At 43.2% G+C, this 20,878-nt stretch overlaps 2 protein-coding genes and 1 long non-coding RNA gene across 3 annotated transcripts in view; 1 reads left to right on the top strand and 2 right to left on the bottom strand.

Moving 5' to 3' along the window:
- Positions 1–19,183, top strand: part of LOC147254821 (uncharacterized) — a 27,132-nt gene extending 7,949 nt beyond the window's left edge. The window contains exons 4-8 of the long non-coding RNA XR_015118192.1: positions 9,859–10,025; positions 10,757–10,923; positions 14,743–14,849; positions 16,401–16,560; positions 19,108–19,183. This is a non-coding gene — a long non-coding RNA (uncharacterized LOC147254821). The remainder of the gene's footprint in view (positions 1–9,858; positions 10,026–10,756; positions 10,924–14,742; positions 14,850–16,400; positions 16,561–19,107) is intronic.
- On the bottom strand, positions 8,036–11,607 carry LOC147254822 (transcription initiation factor IIB-like). The gene is made up of 5 exons (XM_086216358.1): positions 11,374–11,607; positions 10,805–10,919; positions 10,458–10,540; positions 9,907–10,021; positions 8,036–9,603 (listed from the first exon to the last, which is right to left on the bottom strand). The coding sequence occupies exons 1-5, from the start codon at positions 11,386–11,388 to the stop codon at positions 8,849–8,851; spliced, it is 1,083 nt and encodes a 360-aa protein (XP_086072484.1). The 5' UTR covers positions 11,389–11,607; the 3' UTR covers positions 8,036–8,848.
- On the bottom strand, positions 16,344–20,878 carry LOC147254820 (extracellular calcium-sensing receptor-like). Its single transcript, XM_086216355.1, has 9 exons — positions 20,754–20,878; positions 20,204–20,498; positions 19,989–20,075; positions 19,509–19,778; positions 19,070–19,276; positions 18,711–18,986; positions 17,783–18,010; positions 17,559–17,682; positions 16,344–17,254 (listed from the first exon to the last, which is right to left on the bottom strand). Exons 1-9 carry the CDS (start codon positions 20,861–20,863, stop codon positions 16,344–16,346), a joined length of 2,508 nt encoding a protein of 835 aa, XP_086072481.1. The 5' UTR covers positions 20,864–20,878.

The following is a 20,878-nucleotide window of genomic DNA, read 5'->3' as shown; positions in this document are numbered from 1 at the left end:
TAAGGATGAATCCCTACATTTTCAAAGATTTATATCTCTTCATCATGCCAATTTTTTCATTTTGTTGTCTTGCCTTTTTGAAGTCAAACTAATCTCCACTCATTAAAATGAGTTCATTAAGATAAACAGATATGTTTATGTTCTCAACACTGTTACTCAGACAAATAAATCACTGTCTTTGCCCACCCGAACAGTGTGAAAATGACAGCAAGAACAAATGGGACTGACTTTAGGAATGATATTTAATATCTTGTCATTTAATGAGAGATACTAACCTGTTTCATTGCTGAACTTTCCCTCAGAACAAAAGACACAGTCAAAGCAGCACGTAGGCTGGCCCTTTTTTCTGGCCATGCGAGTACCTGAGGGGCAGCTTTCACTGCAAACTGACCTGGGTGGCTTTAGGGAATTAACCATGAATTGTTATGAAAAACCGTTTGATGCTTGCATTGTATGTAAATCGAAGGGAAATCAACAACAATACATCACAAATTAAGGTACCTCTTTGGAGTCAAAGTTCCAGTATACAGTAGCATTTTCTGATTTAATTTTGCTTACAAGTGTAGTAAAACATGACAATTTAAGACGGCAAGAAGGTGCCAGACACACCATTTATGTCTATCTACAGTGTCTTTCCAGCATAGTCAACTCAAAGCTCAAATAAAAGGCCGCTGCCTCTCCCTGTGCTGGGGACTTAATGCTAATGACCCGATCAAACAAACAAATAACTGCGGGTCCTTCTTTTCTGCTGATACGCTCATGTTGGGACTGAACTGCCATTTCGTTATCCCTCAGACGTCGGCTTCTTGTTAGCAATTTTCTGAAGGGTCGGCAGTTATTTGGCCTGAAACTGTTTCTTGGACTACCAAATCCATCTGGATAACTTAGTGTCAAACAAGCTTCCTTTTCCCGGTGTATACAGGAGCAGTTACAAGCTTAAACAAAGCTCCACTTCATTCTTTTGCTTTTTATTTGAAATCAAGCAGCTCTTAGCTTCAAGGTGATCAAGGGAGAAAAAAATCAACTTGTTTCAGTACCGGAGGGGCTATGAGATGAATTAAAAACCTTTTTTTGAAAATCTATCGGGATTAGAGCAAAAACATCATTCAGATGTAAAGTTCCATGACAACCTTGACTGATGTGTCAGTTTCACTTATGCTTTGAATAAAACATAAGATGGACTTTGAATTGCTTTGTAAAAGTATGAAAATGAATGATAAAAAAAGAGTTAGTAATTGAAATCACCAGATTAGTTGCAATATTGTAGTTGTGAATACAGTAAATAACATAGTAAATATATAATATATAATTATAGAATTATTGTTTAATAAATATAATGCAAAGCAGTACATGTAAACAAAAAACCCCACAACAGAGCCTTCACTCATGCTGTGTGCTCATGGGCTTATGTGCATGCTTATGTTTTATGTTACAGAGATTGATGGAGGCTATGGGTAGCACAGTTGTGTGGGTGTAAAGCCAGCAGCCCTTTTACAGCCAGAAAAGTGAGGCATGCCAGCAGCTGTGTGTGTGTGTGTGTGTGTGTGTGTGTGTGTGTGTGTGTACATTAGCAAGTGTATTTGTGTGAAAGTATAGCGTCTAGTGTGTGTGTTTAATATAGGGACAGCCTGGTCCACTGCCAAGAGCTTGGCATGAGCCAAGTTTCCTCTCGAAACCACCGAAGAGAAAGACTCTTCTCCGCGCTGAAGTTTATATGTGGAGACAGATGATGTCACTTCCCGTGGGATGGTACTGGCCAATAGCATTTTGACAGGCAACTTCCGGTCAGCAGAGTCACAGGTTCTTGGATGTGGTCAGTGGCCAGAGTCATCCCCTTTTTATGATCCTTTATGACCCTTTGTTCAAGAACATGTGGTCACTCGAATTCAGGCTTTGAAAAGGGGTGTTAGGCCTTACAGGCCGAAAGCCTATTCAACTGGACTAATTGTCATATCTCTGAATTAATCTCTTGATCTGGTTGAGTTGGCACAACATTCCCCCCATTGGACAGGAGGATGTGGGGCAGACTGTAGTCTTCTGGGCAACCTAATCGCAACCGTCCAGAGATTGTTCTTGAGATTTGACAGTCCATGGGTTTCTGGGAAAAAAGAGATTAATAGTCCAATCCACATCCTGGGGATTGGAAGGGGTGTGTACAGTCCATATAGTTCGTACAGTTCATAGCTGGAGGCTAGCATGCTAGGCATTCCTGGGCAGAGCTAGACATCTCAGTGCAGAGAACTGCGAACTATTAACTAGTACAGAAACAAAATAAACATGGATACAATCCATTAAGGCACTTGCATGAGGCACTAACCATTGTGTATTCCTTCGTTACCTTTGGATTATCGATATTTAAATCAATATGACATTCATTGTATACCTGAGTAGACAGTGAGAGGAAAGAGGTAGAGAAAGGAAGGACAGAGGTTAGAGGCTATGTTATCTCTTTCCAGAGGAGGGTTCCTGACCTTGGTGCAAAGTGTGGAATGGACCTGATGGAGACGTCCAGTAGGGCCTGGAGTTCCTTCATGTAATTGTCCATGATAAACGACCTGATTGTTGTCATGACCCAACCACTGAGGAGGACACTGACAATGACCCATAACAAACCCTCACCGATGGTGAGATTGTGACTTCTGAACGCATACAGGATCTCAATCTTAGAGTGATCTCTGTCAGGATTGAGATGGTGGAGGATCATATCGGCGGTGTGTACGGTGGCTCCCTGAGGAACTGCCAGAAACACTGGTTGCTTGGGCAGAGTCACACTAGTGGCTGTGTCATGGCATTTGTAAGGTATTAACATTGAGGACGTAAGTGTGTTTAGCCATCGATTGTCCGCTCTTCCTATATTCGTCTCGTGGTAGGAGAGTATTCGTAGACCGAGTGTGAACCCTATTTTTAGATTCTTGGGATCGACAAAAATAGGGATTGCGCTGTCAAGACTATATGCCAGGTGGAGTTGGGAGGATTGCACCACAGTGGTCGTAGCGGATTGGAGAGTTTTTTCTACCAATCCTGAAGAGACCATGGACGAGGGAATCATACCACCGCTAAGGCTAATTCCTCTGTGGAGGCCCTGCTTTAAGTCTTTGACTTTCTGCAGATAGGTGATATCCTCCTTGACAACCTGCGATAATGTCGCTAAGGCATGCAGTGGCTTGCTATTGATGGTTGGTGGCAGTCCATGATCAGCTAGCGGCGCTATGGGGTTGGTGCCAGCGTCACGCCCTTGGAGCGGCATGAGCATTGGGAGGAGTCTTCTAGACTCCTCGATCGTGGTGACCCGTCCGCTGCAAACTGTCGGACTGTGACCTGTGTTAAGGGGCCTTGGTGTTTTCACCTGTGCCCAAATGAGTCCCTGTCTGTAGTCAGTGAGGGGTGTCAGTCGACCCAGGAGATCCTGGAAAGCAATGTCGATCCATACCTGCTGTGTGATACGTGAACTATCCTGTGTGTAGCTGGTGATATTCACGTCGCAGGGTTGGACCTTTAGAGTCTTCCCAAGGTGATGTGTCTCATTGAGGAGCTCTTCAAACATGCTAGTGCTCATCAGGCTAATTTCCGAACCTGTATCTAGCAGAGCGGGGGTGTTGATACAACCCCCCACCTCTACTGAGGTATACATGCCTCGAGCTTTGCCCTGCTGGGCAAGGCTGCGGAGGAATGTCATGGACGGTGGGTTAGGTGTGTCAGGTGTGTCAGGTGCTTTTATTTCATGTAGGGAGCTTTGCTCCTTCCCCAACCCTACAAAGTAAACTTTGGCGGTGGCAGGGGAAAACTCCTGGCTTAGTCTGGATGATGAAGCTTTTGGGTCTGGCTCCTCCTTAGACCTCGGCAGGTCCGGTGGGCACGACGGACTCCCAAACTGTTTCATCGCCTTTGAAATACACCTCATAATTAAAGCCTCCAGGTCTGATCCTTCCCCGCTGGGAGCTGGATTAACCAGAGCTTTATTTTTAGACCTATCGTCATGCCCCTTAGCCTTAGGTTGGGCCACCTGGGCTTGTTCGACTCTGTCGGAGGGCCCAAGACGTGCCAAGTGTTTTCAAACCTCCGATGGGCGGGGTTTCGTGTTTCCCACGCCATCTGTGCATACTATTTAGCTTGCACAGTGGTGAAGTTGCCCGTCCTGCTACGCATAGACACATCGTATTGTATGCTGTCATGCAGGTTGAAGAGAAAGAGGGACTTGAACCCCTGGTCTTCTTCTTCCAGTCCTGCTTGATAGCGGCCCTGGAAGTAAGCAGACCTCAGACGGTTGAACAATGCCCGTGGCGACTACTCTCTTTTCTGCTTCATGGCGAAGGCGTCGAGAATGGCTGACGTCTGGTCTGTGTACAGGCCGTACTCTTCCCGCAATGCAGAGCACAACCTTGGATAGCTTGCCCGTACGTCTGGGGCAAGCGTTTCACTAAAGTCCCTCACCTGTCGCGTTGTGGTTCTCCACACAAGCCTGGTCTTCTCATAGGCAGAAGCCTGGGGGACGCTCCTCAAGCAAAAGTCAACCTCCCGAAGGTACGTATCGATGTCCGCTCCACGTGCGTTGGGATCGAAATGGTCGATGTCCTTGGCAAGGCTTTCAAGCTGATGGGCGTGCAGTCCGCTCATCGACTCTGCCCACGGATTAGCAAGATACAGGTCATTGTGAGGGTTGAAGGTGGGGAAGGTGTCCCTCCATTCATATGTTGGGGTTGTGACAACCCTTACCCACCACTAGGGTGAGTTGGGTTCTTTCCTGTGCTGTCTCTTCGTTTGTTTACAGGTTGGATTGGGTTCTCATCAGGGGATGTGCTGCACCTGGGCCCGGTGAAGCACACAACCTTTAAACCCGCCCCTTACGAGGCTCTCACGCTCTCACTCGCACCTCAGGCCTACGCTGACACTTCATTGTGTGGCTGCATCTTTGCTCTGGCAGCTATGACATTGTCTTCAGAGTTTTTCATCTTTCTATTTTTGTAAAATAAATGAAGCGCTTCCCGATAACTCCTGCGTTACTCTGTGTTTGTGGTTGTGGCCTGGGAGCCGGGTCGTAACAGGGTAGACTTGTACCATTCTCGGGGCGGGGATTCTGGCCCAAGCCCCCTGTGCGTGGGTACCCCCCATAACCCAATGGTTCCGCCCCCCTTTCCGGAAGGGAGACGGGGCGGCGGGAAGGGAAGGAATGCGATGCTCCGGAGGAAGGTGGAGCATTGAAAGCGACCGAGCGATTATACTCAGGCGTGCGGTTGGCGGAGGCGAACCTTGGAGTGGGACGGTTGTCGGGCAGGGCGTATTCCTCTGCTTTGCTGTCCTCACCGGGTTCCCTCGCCTGCACATCTGCTTCAGGACCAGAGGAATCTGGCCCGGCCTGGTTACTTGTGTCTGGATCATTCGTCGCCTGCAGCTGTGTAACCTGCTCTTGCAGCTCTTTCACTAGCAAATGTTTCCTGTGGAGAGACTGTGCAAGTGATTCCGACTCTTCCAGTCGGGCTTTCGCTTCTACCCGCAGTTCAGTGTTTTCTTGCTGCAGGTGGTGAAGATCCTCCTCCAGGGCGTGTGTGTTCCTGGCGGCCGTTTCCATGCGGCCCCTAAATTCAAGCTCTTGTTGCTCGGACCTCTGACAGAGCAACAAGAGCATCCCGTCCATTATTATGGCACTTGGCGTGTTTAGCTTGCGTGACTCAATGGGTTCACTCACCAAGCGCTGCAGATTTCTGTTGCAGTCGCTGATTCTGTAGTCAGCTTATATTTGCTTATTGCTTTCGGACAGTGCGATGAGCCAGGCGACCACTTTGCGGAGGTCGCAGCCGAGGAGGGCAGTGGGCTTATCTGAGCTCCTCTCAGCCATATTGATGTTACTCTGAGTAAATTATCAAACTGCTTTGATAATAAAAGGTGCACAGGTGGGCCTGTGGCTTACAAGTGGGTATCTCCCTAGGATGTCTTTTCCCTGATCCAAGCCTACACGCAGCGCTAATTAGGGATTGGTACCTAAGAGCGGTGGCTGTGTAGGTTCTCTCACTGTGAAGCACTGGTGCAACTCTCAAAACACTGGGTATTGTTTGGCAGATCGCAAAAGAAAAGGGTTGACAATTCTATACACCAAAGTCAAATTAAAAACCAGTCTGATAATTGAGAAAAAAAGAAAAATTAAATGTTTGAATTTGGAAAAATTGGAAAATTATTAAAAATAGATAATTCTGAAATTATTAAATGAATAATCTTGTAATGATTAGGCCATTAACTTATCTCTGTCTGTAGAGACAAGTGACAAGAGACAAGTGCAGATGGCCAAAATCCAAAAAAAACTGAATTCTGAAAATATTAATAATGTTTTATTTGTGTACAAATGTGGTCAAATGTCTCAGAATAGCCACTAATCATCTATTATTAAATAAATTACTAATTAATATTGAATATTAATTATTCGGGGCACCACCCTGATGAGTTCAGGGAAACTAAAATACAACCAAACTTGTAACAGTTATCAGTCTTGAACAGAGTTTATCAGTCAACAGTCAATATTCTGTGACATTAACTACCTAGGGACAGCTGTGATGTTTGAAGGACGAGATCCGAGCACTGGCTATTGCTTAGACATGTGACCACAAGTTCGCACACAAAAGACACTACGACTTCCCTCTTATAATAAAAAAATTATATTTATTAACACAGTGCATCAATCAATCAGCAACACGTTGGTACAACGGTTATCTAACCAAAAGACACAAGTGATAATATGTGTGTGTGTGTGTGTGTGTGTGTAAACGTGTGAGTGAGGGAGTAAGGGAGGGGGGAGTGTGGTTGCCTAGCAACCAGTTAGGTCACAGCAGGGCTAACTGCAAGGCTAGTTAGCTGAGGCTAGCGAGCCGCTAGTTAGCACTGTGGATGTAGAACTTGTGGAATATTAATAATTAAGCGGAGCGCTTAGCGGAGGAGAGAGAGAGAGATAGAGAGAGAGGAAAGGACAAAGGTAAACCCAAAAATGTGTGTTAACACACTTGCAGTATTATTAACAGGTAACACCTTCTTGAGATGTCACGGTTATTAATAACAAACATCAATAAATAACGTATAATGCTATGTAATATCTGCTAATTACAGGACTTCTGTCACATAAACAGAACATTCATAGACATTATACAACACACTAAGCTATTTCTCTGCCCAGAAAATGCCTAGTTAAAGGAATCCTGACTTGACCCGGTGGAGCAGTTAGGTATTCGATTTCCGTGTTCCGGAGCGCGGTTCGGCTCGACTTGGAGGGCAGCAGAGCAGCAGCTGGGCAGCCTGTGGGGTCTACTGGAGCTGGAGCTCCAAGGGCTGTTTGAGACTCTTCGGACTCTAACTGAATAAGAGGAACAAGGGGAATTCCTGAGCCGATCATCCTTTGCTCTGACATCAGATTACTAACAGCCAGCTTGTCTTTCTCCTCTTGAACCAAACAGAAAATGTGTCAATCTGAGTCCCCCAAAACTGAGTGTGAAATTGAAAACTTCTGCTCATGGTCTAGTTCACACTTTCCTTTGAGCTGTCATCTACTCAGGCCAACCAGGGGGGTCACTGGAGTCATGTCATTGAAAAACCTGTGACCAGAGTCTTCTGGCTGACACATTTTTGAAATTTCGAAAAGCTAAATCAGTGCAGTCTTATAATCACGGATTGTCAGTTTGTTGATATTCTGGGATTGTGTTGATCTGCTGTGTACTTGCAGCATCTATGGCATCGTCTGTAGATCCTGGGAGACGGTCTTCTTAAATTCTCCCTGAAGTTTCTTCTGTTTCCCCCTGTTAAAGGACTTTTAAGATTTTTTTTTCCTCACTCTGATCAAGGGTTTAAGTACAGAGGATATTGTACTGTTTACAGACTGTAAAGCCCCTTGAGACAAACGATGTGTGACTTCAGGCTTTATAAATACAAATTTGATTTGATATTACATGAAAGTGCAAGAATGAAGCCGTGACGTGAATAATGTTTATAATAATGTCAATATTTACTACAAACATCTCAAGTGAACTTGGAGATGACATAAAAGATGATCAGAGGGCAAAGGTCACTGTGACACGCACACATCGTGGAGACATAGTTCAAGTTTTTATAATACAAACAACCCCAAAAAGAACATCTTGATGCAAAACTTATTTGTGAAAAAGAAAAACCTTTCAAAACATTTTTCTTTTTTTTTTTTACTTTAATGTGGAAGAGGACATTGTTGACAGTTAATTGATGAAAAGCATAATTGAATATTTTTTGCATTGAACACGCCTGAGCAGTAGAGGAGACATGAGGAGTGTGTGCAGCTGCTGAAGTGCTGGGTCAGTCAGAGGCAGCCACCAGCTGCATATGAACAATTTCCTCCGGTAAGATCCACATCCGTGTTAGCAAGACAGTCCGTGAGGTGCGTTTGATAGGAGGGACAAGTGGGCTCAACTACAGCTGGAGGAATGTTGCCCCCCAAACACATTCTGTAGTCCAATGGTGACAGCAGATGGGCCCGATGACCTTTAGTGCCCTTTTTTGTCAGGCAATTGAGGCAGGGGCTTACACCACTATGAAGAGGGTCCACCAAAACCCATCTTGAGCCAAAACCGCTGTACTGCAGGTGGCGGCTTCCTGGTCACGGTCTCGGCGTCAGAGGAGCTGCTGGGCAGTTTGATGTCAAGTGACCTGCAGATCCACTTGACACATTTGTAAATCTACATATGAACAATTTCCTCCAGAAAGATCCACATCTGTGTTAGCAAGACAGTCCGTGAGGTGCGTTTGATAGGAGGGACAAGTGGGCTCAACTACAGCTGGAGGAATGTTGCCCCCCAAAAACATTCTGTAGTCCAATGGTGACAGCAGATGGGCCCGATGACCTTTAGTGCCCTTTTTTGTCAGGCAGTTGAGGCAGGGGCTTACACCACTCTGAAGAGGGTCCACCAAAACCCATCTTGAGCCAAAGCCGCTGTACTGCAGGTGGCGGCTTCCTGGTCACGGTCTCGGCGTCAGAGGAGCTGCTGGGCAGTTTGATGTCAAGTGACCTGCAGATCCACCTGACACATTTGTAAATGTTCCTCTTGGAAGTGGTGGAGACAGTGGAGATCTCACGCAAAGTTCTTGGTGAGTCCTCCTTTTTGCAGGCAATGTAAAGGCAGGCACAAATAACCGCATCAGCTTCATGATCTCTCAGGCCATTTAGGTCAAAGGTCTGCTTCAGTAATTTTTTAGTCGTGTGAGTCACAACCTCAAGAAGGTGGAGATGGTCCACCTTTCTTTCTAGGCCTTTAAAGGCCTTTTGAATGGCTGTCTTCCCCTTCTTGGGGGTCGCTCTGTGAAGTGCAGCGGCACCCTCTCCTACGATCAGGGTGCCGAGGTTCTCTTCAAGCAGTGGCTCATTGTTATATTGTGCCCTGGATGGATCCTCCATGCCCTCATATTTCTTCCATTCAGCTTTGTGGTCAATCAGCCTCTCAACAACAACACGCCCACATAACGAGCAAACAAGGTCTCCCTCATTGTGGGCCTCAACCAGTATCGAATTCGGGTGCTTGTGGCAATGAGCTCCAGTCGAAGCGGAGACCTGTCGGTTCCGTCTTACTTCAATGCCACTCTTCACTCTCTCCTTGGGTGCAGCTGAAGAGACACAAATACAGATATATGTTTTAGAATCAAGTAGAATCAGTTCAGTTATCAACAAAAATACAAAATAATTCCAACTTTTTTTTCTCAGAGCTAGCACTACACTAGTTTGTCTAATATTTCAGATTAGGCAGAGAGGCTCTGAGCTGTCATTGCCCAACCAAAACAACAGGCATGACACGAGTCTATGCAATCGATCTGACTGGCGTTAACAAAAATGAGAAACGTTTTTCTCCTCCTTTTCTGCAGAAAGAAGAAGAAAGTGTAGAGTTGAGTGGCTCCGTTTGAGAGGCTTACCAACATCGTCATCCTGGCATGTATTGACCCTGGCTCTCTTCTTGCGGGGGTCCTCCACGTCATCATCAGCCTTCCTTTTTACTCCACGGCGGATCTTTTGACCCTCAGTTGGGCTCTAGGTGATAAAATGTGATTGTTTTTGTTTTTACGAACTGAAGAATTGTGAAGTGAAGATGGCGAATTCCACCATCTTCCAAAGGGAAGTATTTTACGAAATTATCTTTAAAAAACTGCGCATGGAAAGTCCAATATGGCATTTAACATAAATCTAAACTGTCTTTTGAAGTACAAAAAAAATAAACTTTGCCTCAACTAACTCTCAAAATAAACTGCAAAATACAGTACAAATGTTTTCAAGTAATTGTACTTACACAAAAGCCCATTTTAACAAATATTTTGCTGTGGTTCAATGTATAATTAGAGAGCCAACCCTATTCCATAGCCTAATAAACAGCCACAGTGACAGGCTAAAGAACGTAACTGTTACTGTATGCACATTAGAAATAATGTGGTAATTATTAATAGTGCTGATAGAATTACTAAAGACTTACCGGAGTGTGAGACATTTTGTTAACAAATGCAGAAGTCGGGCTCAGCGTCTGATGGGGTTCCCAGGAATTTTGATGTGTAAATTCTGCGAGAACAAAATGCTTGAGGTCATTTCTCAAAATAATTCCAACTTTTTTTTCTCAGAGCTAGCATGACATTAGTTTGTCTAATATTTCAGATTAGGCAGAGAGGCTCTGAGCTGTCATTGCCCCCCGAAACAACAGGCATGACACAAGTCTATGCAATTGATCTGACTGGCGTTAACAAAAATGAGAAACGTTTTTCTCCTCCTTTTCTGCAGAAAGAAGAAGAAAGTGTAGAGTTGAGTGACTCCGTTTGAGAGGCTTACCAACATCAACATCCTGGCATGTATTGACCCTGGCTCTCTTCTTGCGGGGGTCCTCCACGTCATCATCAGCCTTCCTTTTTACTCCACGGCGGATCTTTTGACCCTCAGTTGGGCTCTAGGTGATAAATTGTGATTGTGTTTGTTTTTACAAACAGACATGTTTGGGTGAACTGAAGAATTGTGAAGTGAAGATGGCGAATTCCACCATCTTCCAAAGGGAAGTATTTTACGAAATTATCTTTAAAAAACTGCGCATGGAAAGTCCAATATGGCATTTAACATAAATCTAAACTGTCTTTTGAAGTACAAAAAAAATAAACTTTGCCTCAACTAACTTTCAAAATAAACTGCAAAATACAGTACAAATGTTTTCAAGTAATTGTACTTACACAAAAGCCCATTTTAACAAATATTTTGCTTTGGTTCAATGTATAATTAGAGAGCCAACCCTATTCCATAGCCTAATAAACAGCCACAGTGACAGGCTAAAGAACGTAACTGTTACTGTATGCACATTAGAAATAATGTGGTAATTATTAATAGTGCTTATAGAATTACTAAAGACTTACCGGAGTGTGAGACATTTTGTTAAAGAATGCAGAAGTTGGGCTCAGCGTCTGATGGGGTTCCCAGGAATTTTGATGTGTAAATTCTGCTAGAACAAAATGCTTGAGGTCAGTTCTTGTCAAAATGCAGCAGAGTTTACATGAAGTTCATGATGAAGCTGTGAGCTTTATATAACAGTCAGAATTCAGTTTTCCATGTCATTGTGAGGTCACAATGAGGATCACACAAGATCAATGACAATGTGAGGTCACAGAACTTCTCAAACTGACTGACTTTGTTCTGACTTTGATCTTTGACACGTGTTTCACAAACTGTAGCTTCAAAGCCATGTTCAGACTGTAATGTGACTTTCGTCAGTGGGCTTGGGTTGCCAGCTTCACGTTGATTTCTGGCAAAACCACTAAAAAATAAAAAGCAAAATGCAGATTGACAGAAAAACAATTAATAGCCACAAGACCAATGACGGAATTATCACCAAAATGCAAAATGTGTATCTACCTGATATTTTTTCCAACTCAAAACGGTCCCAATCTGGCAATATTGGTACTCCCTTCAATGGCATTTTAAAAAAACGAACGTAAAAGGCAATTCATCAAGTCACCCACGGCAGCCAGTCAGATATAGAACCTCAATCTCAGCCTTGCAGACCAGACCGCATTTTCATGGAGGCCTGACTCACGGGACAGAACAAAGAAGATCAAATCACTAAGCATTCACTCTCCCATTCGACATTAAAATGAAATGCTTTAAATAAGATTTTTTTTTAAAAGAATTCATTGTAAAAAAAATAAGTGATGTTTACCTGCCGTCAAACTTACTGACTTACTTACATACTATTATATATGTTTTCCCTTCTTACTTACATATCAAGATCAGTCTTGTACAGTGAGGACAAATATTTCCTCTCTGACAGCCAAGCTTGCTGAGTGTGAACCCTTTAACCCCTTTCAAGTCAAGTCAAGTCCAGTCAATTTTATTTGTAAAGCGCTAAATCACAACAAAAGTTATCTCATGACTCTTTCCAGGCAGAGCAGGGTTAGCACCACCCTCCTTCAATGAATTCACACCCAACAATTTTCCATCAGCAAGTACATCCTGCAACAGCGGCAATGTAAACCTTCCTTGTAACAGGCAGGAACATTGAGCAGACCCAGGCTCAATGGGAGCGGACATCTGCTTTGACCGGTTGGGGGGGAAAGAAAGCAGGAGAGCAGGGCAGAGAGAAAGACAGATAATGGAGGAAGACAGATATACAGAAGGAAAGAGTGAGACTGAGATCAGACTGTTGGGGTTGGTGTGACATGTTATCCTTCGCTCTTTCTCTGTCTAGGTGTTGTATTGGCATGTGTGTGTCTGTTTAAAGTACATAAGAGTGTCTTCACAAAACCAACTACAGAGGTGAATTGCAAATGTGTGACGATACAGAGAGCAAAATGAAACGCCTTTGCATCAATTAGATCAGTAACATAAGCCTTATTAGTTTATTTCATAAAAGAACAAGGTCTAGCCTTTCAAAGGAAAGTGACTTTAAATGACTTCTGCTTTTATGTGGCATGATATAAAGTATAAAGCTGTCTGATGAGATAGGTACCCTGGATGGCATCACCCTGGCCCCCAGCACGACCGTAAATAACCTAGAAGTTCTCTTTGATAAGGATCTGTCCTTTAACTCCCACATAAAGCAAATCTCTAGGACTACTTTCTTTCATTTACGTAACATTGTTTATATCAGACATCCTGTCTCAAAAAGATGCAGAAAAACTAGTCCATGCTTTAGTCACATCCAGGCTGGATTACTGCAATTCCCTCCTATCAGGCTGTACTAATAAGCCCCTAAAAACTCTCCAGCTGGTCCAAAACGCTGTTGCCCACGTTTTGATGAGAACAAGTAGAAAAGACCATGTTTCTCCTGTACTGGCTTCTCTGCATTGGCTCCCTGTCAGATTCAGAATGGAATTCAAAATTCTTCTTCTAACATACAAAGTCCTCAACAATCAGGCACCTTCATATTGACAGAGCTCATAGTCCCCTATTATCCAGCTAGAACCCTTCGCTCCCAGGATGCAGGGTTACTTGTGGTTCCTAGAGTTTCTAAAAGTAGAATGGGAGCCAGAGCCTTCAGCTATCAGGCTGGAACCGTCTCCCAGTTTCAGTCCGGAAGGCAGACAACCTCATGGGGGATCTCCCATGGTGCACTTGGCTTCTCTCTCCTCCTCTCCTTCCTCTCTGTCCACCTATATGTGTCAATCATACTCATATGTGTTCCTAACTTGTCTTCTTCTCTGGAGCCTTTAGGCTTCCCACATCCCAGATCCCAGGTGCTGCTGGAGAAGGCTGCAGACCTGAAGAGACTCAAGCGACCACCAATAGCACCACCTGTTCACGTCCATGACTGTCCATCAGTCTCTTCCCTTTCTCTCCTTCTTTATCTCTGTCCCTCTCTCCTTCTGTATATCTGTCTTCCTCCATTATCCGTCTTTGTCTCTGCCCTGCTCTCCTGCTTTCTTTTCCCCAACTGGTCAAAGCAGAAGGCCGTCCCCACTGATCTGCTCCACATTCCTGCCTGTTAAAAGGAAGGTTTTTGTCGCTGCTGTTGCAGGATGTGTTTGCTGATGGAGAATTGTTGGGTGTGAATTCATTGAAGGGGTGTGGTACTGGACCTGCTCTACCCTTAACATGTCAGGAGATAACTTTTGTTGTGATTTAGCACTATACAAATAAAACTGACTTGATTTGACTTGTATAGAGGGAGGGCTGTGCCTATCACAAGCTGGCTTTGTCAGGTTCCCAGTGATTAGCAGAGATCCCCCAGCTGACCATCATCCAAGACACAACCACGCACGCTGCGTGATTTGAAAGGCAGGTACCTTCGTAAAAAAAAAAAAAAATACATTTTTACTTCACCCACAAATCCTTGTGCAATCATTTTTTTGTAAGATATTCCTGGTCTAAGGGGGTCCCTGCTCCATTAGTCCATCAGTTTTGGGGCCCTTTGCCTGACAAATATAAGATCCCTGGTTTAGTTTGTGCCCTTCTTCTTGACAACTTGGCTCGGCGTATTTTGCACACTGATTTCTCTTCCTTTATCTGGAAAAATGTACAAACTAGGGAGAATTTTCAGGCTGATTTTGGGTGCACCACTTAATTGATGGTGCATGGGAAAGGTGAATTCACACATAATCACATCATGTGAATAATCTGCTTTGCATTTGGTGCAAACAACAAAAGCGGCAAATAATGGGCATTGGTTCTTTTGGTGTAACCATTGTCGAGCGCAAAAAAAAGATTGTATCTAATGCACTTAGCTAGATATTTCACTTGGCAATGCCTTGACCCATGATTGCTTTCTTCTTGTTTCTCTCTGGCTTCAGCAGGATGATGTAACACTTTGGACCAAACAACTCCTTGATTCTTGGGATTTTTTTATATCCACCATTACATCTTGATATCTTTTGGGTTCTCTCTCTGTTGTGTGTAGGTAAGATCATAACCCTCTCTTTTATCATCCTTTGGCCTGGCTGGACATTGATCCTTTCATCTTTAATGGTCTTTTCAGGGGGATTATTTCCAAGCGGCTCCTTATATTAATCATATTGCTGTTTGTTTGCATGTCAATTGCCTTTTCCTCTTTTTTTGTTCTTGACAGAGGGCAACCAAAATGCTTCCACGTGTCAGATTTAAAACTCACTTTAGTATTTACAACTTCAAATATGTTGTCACTCTCTTCTCTCTTCGTTTTAATGGCGGCATTAAAAGGCTTTGCTGCAGCCTAATATTTTGGACTGAGTTTAACAGCGTTTAACCCCCTCAGACAATTCCACAACATAAAAAGCAGCAGCATTTTTGTTCTGCTTCTATGAGAAGAATGCAAAGGATAATGGGCACACAAGGGTCGATGGTAACTGTTGCTCCTACTCGACTCTCTCCCGAACACAGAGAATACCTACATTGTGAAGCCGTCACATGGGTTAGGGTTACCAAGAGGTTTTTGTCATTGCTAAACTGTGAAAATGACAACACAGTTACATCCCTACTACAGAGCCATTTAGGCCAGTGGGTAGCTTCAAAATGTTTTGCCCATGTAAAGCTATTCTCAGCTGCAGATCTTCAGTGCTGTCTGCCCAACCAGTGTCAGCGGGCAAAGTAGTGAAACTGCCCTGCTAATATGGCAAGAGGCATATGGCATACGAGCTGGAATAACTGGCCATGTCATTAAATCATCCTGAAAATCACTGCAAGGCCCTATGTCCTTCTATAGTTCAACATGAGATATTCCTTAATTTGTTTTTGGACATTTGTCACAAAAACCTTATTTGCTCTCAAGGGCCATAAAACTGCAGTTTTATTGGGAGTTCTTCAAACTGATGGGTTTTCATGATTCAGTGCCATTGAATTTTGTTAACATCTCATTATTTAAGCTGCCTGATGGTAAAAGATGTATATTCTTTGGCATATAATTGTCAAAACATTGCTTTGTGTTTGGTGTAGACACAAGATCTGCGAGTTTGCCCTCGACAGGGCTCAAAGTGAGCACTGTTCAACATGTGCAACTTGTTACATACATGTATGTATCCATGCATATTATTGATCAGATTGAATTAAGGCAAAGTGTTTGTACAATATTTTTTCTTTCTCATGTCTTGAGGACTACAACAATAAATTGTCTCCTAAAAAAAGAAAAAAAAAACACACACATAATATATGCTGAAGACTTTTTTTGACATGTTCTTTTTGCTCCTTGATTCTTCTGGTACATCCACTGTGGACTGTAGAATAAAGACTGATTCTAATGTATTTAGTTTAAAAAAAAACGTATGTTTCACTTGGCAATCCTTCTTCCCATGATGGTTTCAGGTTTATGAACACAATTGCTTGTTTGTGATGTAGGGAGAAACACATTCCACGTCTCAATCTATGTAAAACACTCATTGACTCAGAATAGTACACAGTTTAATTGTAATTGTTATTTCGATCACTTGGCAATCCTTCTTCCCATGATTGCTTTCTTTGTGTTTCTCTCTGGCCTCAGCAGGATGATGTAACATTTGGGTCCAAACAGTGCCACCAAAAGTCCAAAACTGGAGGCCAGGATGGCAAACACTTCCACTGCATCTGCATATTTCCCTGGAGAGTTGACATAAGCTGGGACAAAGGCCACCCACACAGCACAGAAGATCAGCATACTGAAGGTGATAAATTTGGCCTCATTGAAGTTGTCTGGAAGGTTTCTGGCTAGAAATGCCAGCAGGAAGCTGAGGATGGCCAGTAAGCCAATATAACCCAGTAACACAGCAAAACCAACTGTGGACCCGACCACACACTCATAAACTATCTTGTCATTGTGGTATTGAGTGTTTTTATGAGGACTTGGTGAGGCTGATACAAGCCATGTAGTGCAGATTGCTGCCTGAATAGAAGTGAGACCCAAGACAGTCCCTCTCTGCTGCAGAGCACCAAACCACTTCAGACTGGCTCCTCCTCCTGGTTTGGAGGCCTTGAACACGGCCAGAACCACCATAGTTTTTACCAGAATACATGAGACACAAAGCACAAAGCTGATCCCAAATGCTGCATGTCTCAGCTGGCACGTCCGATGTCGGGGATGGCCAATGAACAACAATGAGCACAAGAAGCACAGTTTAAGTGAAACCAAGAGCAGGAAACTGAGTTCTGAATTGTTAGCACGTACTATAGGTGTACTGCGATGGTAGATGAAGATCCCCAGAACAACAGAACAGATAAGTGTGCCCAGCAACGAGGCAGTTGTCAGACAGATACCCAGAGGTTCACGGTAGGAGAGAAACTCTGTTGTCTTTTGAACACAGTTGTCTCGCTTGGAGTTGGACCAGAAATCGTCTGGGCAGCTGATGCATTCCATAGAATCTGAGAAAAAAGAAGTTGTTGAGACTCATGTGAATTAATTTCATTTTGTCTCTCCAAAGGTTGATATTGCAAGTTCACCCTTCCCAACTGTCCAGTGCATTGCCCCCCTCACTTCAATTGGGAGCACAGGCAATTACCACGTGTGTGTAGTTGGCTGCACCTTTCCATGCAGCTGATAGTGAGGAACTTCACCAAGGGGAGGTAGAATGCTTGAAAACCAATTCCCATGCATGCTCACGGTGAGATTATCTCACAATATTTATATTGAATCCCCAAGCTTTATTGTTTAAATGCTGATACCAACCTGTATTATTGCTGATTTTTCCATCAGAACAGGGGATACAGTCAAAACAGCACTCAGGTTCCCCCTTCTTTCTGGCCATGCGAGTACCAGGAGGACAACTCTCACTGCACACTGACCGTGGAGGCTGTATGGAGAAAAAACCTTGTATTCTATATATATATATTTACACTTTGATCATGCCAATATCATTGGGCACACATTTATGTGTGTCAAAACTGAATCACCTGCTTGGGTTGAAAGTTCCAGAAGATTTTGTTTTCATCCAGTGTTAGCACTTCAACTTTGAACACTGTCTCTTTAACCTCACCAACATTCTGGACTTTAGTCCTTCCATCAGGGAGCCACAGCCAGTTCATGACATCATAGATTGGTACCACATCACCATTGTCATCAAATAATACTTGATCACCAAATGGTGTGGTGAAGTTAATCTTTCGCAAATAATACACAAGCTGTGGAAAAGATAACAAAAGATCAAGACTATATGAATAACATGCGTATTCTCTGCTAATAGCGATACTAACTTATAGAGCTGCTGCTAGTGATAGTTAATTTAATGTCTGGATGGCATTTTCACAGCCTAACATTCTATAATTGGGGTGAAACTCTTGCTTAAAATCAAGCTAAACAGGTCTTGAGCGAGCTTCTAACTACTGATGTATTGCAATATATTTCTGATTTGCACAGACAGGCTGCAAATTATTTTTTTGGGAGGAGTTTGATAGGAATTCAAAACAGAAGAAGAACAGAGAAAACTGCTGGGACTGGATATCTGTCTTGGGGAGGAAGAAACAAGCTCATCTGGTGTTCCATGTAGTTGCTGAAGCATTAGTTTAATGCCTTGTCTATAATCGGAGTTGAACACTGACAGGTCGGCATCAAGGATGTTATTGGATCAAAGTGGTTGGCACATGCAAGTCTGCATCTTTTTTTCATTGAAGCTTGACTAAATTTCAGCATATTTAAGATTTTGATAAAAGGATCTCTTTTTTTGTTGCACTCTTACTGTCATCAAACGGTCATAAAAACACATTAAGACTTGAATCTTTCATTTTTTGGGAATTGCATTATTTTAAAGTTGAACAGCAAAAACTACAAGAGAACACCGCAGAGTCATACTGTATAAATAGGAGGTGTAAGTTGATAACACACCTGCCACGGCTCCAGTCTTTGCAGTGTAGCACAGCTGCTCCCGCTGAAAGGCCCTCTCCCTGGCACACACTGCAGCATGTCATCAAGGGCGTACGCCAGAGCATAAACAGCCTTGTAAACATTGTACTCAGGCCTGAGGTTCGAAACATCCAGAAACTCAGTCTCCACGTTCTCCAGTTGTTCATCTCCAGTGCAGAGTGCTCCTCCAGCCTCCAGCCAGCCTGCTGGAGGAGGTGCAAACCGACACTGAAAAGTGTGTTCCCAGAATTGATTGACCTGAAATAGTCAAAATTAAGGATGACAAATACAGACAATATATTATGAGGCTACCACTTAATACTGCATAGTTGCATTCATACCATGTTATTTCCATAGCTGATGTTATGGTGTTTGTCAGGACGTATCCTCAACAGAAACTCCTTGAGGCCTGGTATTTCTCCTCGACGGATGGCAATTCCTAGTGTGCCTCCCAGGTACGGCATGAAGCGTGGGGTCTGGAGTACAGTAGCTGTTGTCCAGGCTTCACTGGCGAGCCACTGAAGGCCTGTCACATTCTGCCTCATTACCTGAACAAAACCTATTATGAATTATATGTTCATATTGCAGCATAACACAAAAAAGTAAAGTTTTAGGTTTACTCATTCATACAAAGCGCATAAACAAAATAACCAAAGTAACCTCACTTTTAAACAGCACCTATAACATATCGTGGTCAGGACATTGATGATTTTAATTTCTTGTATTTTGAGGTTTTCTTTGGACTTGAAACATGCAAGATGACAAAATATTATCACTTACTTCATTCAGGAGATTAATCATGTCACTCTCATGTGCAAATGCAATGACCACTCGCGCTGTAGATTCCTTCATTACTCCCACAATCCTGCTTAGTTCGTCTGGGTCTTCACCCCAGGGCAAAACCTCTAGATAGGCCAGACAAGCTTCACCAGACTTAGCCAGGTCAGACTGGAAGGACCGGGCAGCATGAAGCCCATAATCATCATCACTGACCAGGAGACCTACCCAGGTCCACCGGAACCGATTTAGAATCTGAATCAAAGCACGTACCTGAACGAAAAGAGTGTGAAGTGTTTACAGTACTGGTTGGAATATTACTGCAGAGAAAAAAGGTTGCACAGTGGAACATTGTTTCTTTCTGCTTATAGCTTTTATCAGAATGCATGTGTGCTGACATAAATGAAAAAGTCTGATATGTTCAATCATAACAACAGGAATGACAACAACACAGGCATGTTGATGTTGCAGAGGCATGTTCACCTGGAAAGCATCACTAGGGATCGTCCTAAAGAAGGATGGAAACTTGTCCCTGTTACTCAAGCAGGCACATGTGGCAAAATAACTCACCTGTGAAAGAAAATGTCTGTAAATTCCAAAATCCATTCAATCCCTTTACAACTGAAATAACACTTGTGCATGAGTCAGAACACGAACAGTATCTAAATACAATCAGGTAAACTGTACGGCAAACTTACCATCGGCACTCTGTACAAACCTAATACAGAGGAGATTGCAATAGATCGGGTAGAGGAATCATCTCCCACAATCCCGAGGACTGGAGGAGCCCCTTCACATGTCTTCTCTAATGTAAATTGTTCTTCTTGACCACTGGCTAATGACAATGCTGCACGGAATCCAATTCCTAGTGTCACGCAGTTATCATACAGAGTGTATCCCAAAGTCACATTAGGGAGCAGGTTGGAGTTTCTGTTGATTTCACTGATAGTGAAGACCATGCTTTGAGCCTGCCTGAATCCCAGGACATCAAATCTAACACAAAAACAACAGATATTGTTCAAGTAGCAGACCTTATAACCAACTGAAATAGATTGTAATAACAGATTATATCCAATTATAATAGCATTAATAATTCTTTGGTTTGAGGAAGAAAGGGAGAAAATGCTATTCAACTACTAGCAACTCAGCTGGATGAAAACACTATCATAAGATTATTATATTTTAGCATTATCTGATTACAGAAACACTCAACACTTTCTTGTTTTGTCTGTCTTCCAACAGACTCACCCGTTGCAGGTAGGCTGTTGCTGCTCTGAGGTAAAAGAAAGATCTTGAAAGGCAGAAAAGAAGTGGATTTCAAAAAGCCCACCAAGAACCACATCTCCAGCCTTGTGCATCCCGTTGAGATGAAA

Source organism: Aulostomus chinensis, chromosome 10 (genome assembly GCF_037954235.1).
Source record: "Aulostomus chinensis isolate RoL2024-O1b breed Wild chromosome 10, RoL_Achi_v1.0, whole genome shotgun sequence".
Classification (NCBI taxonomy): Eukaryota; Metazoa; Chordata; class Actinopteri; order Syngnathiformes; family Aulostomidae; genus Aulostomus; species Aulostomus chinensis.
Note: the sequence above shows the minus strand (reverse complement) of the source record. Positions and strands in the feature narration are given on the sequence as shown.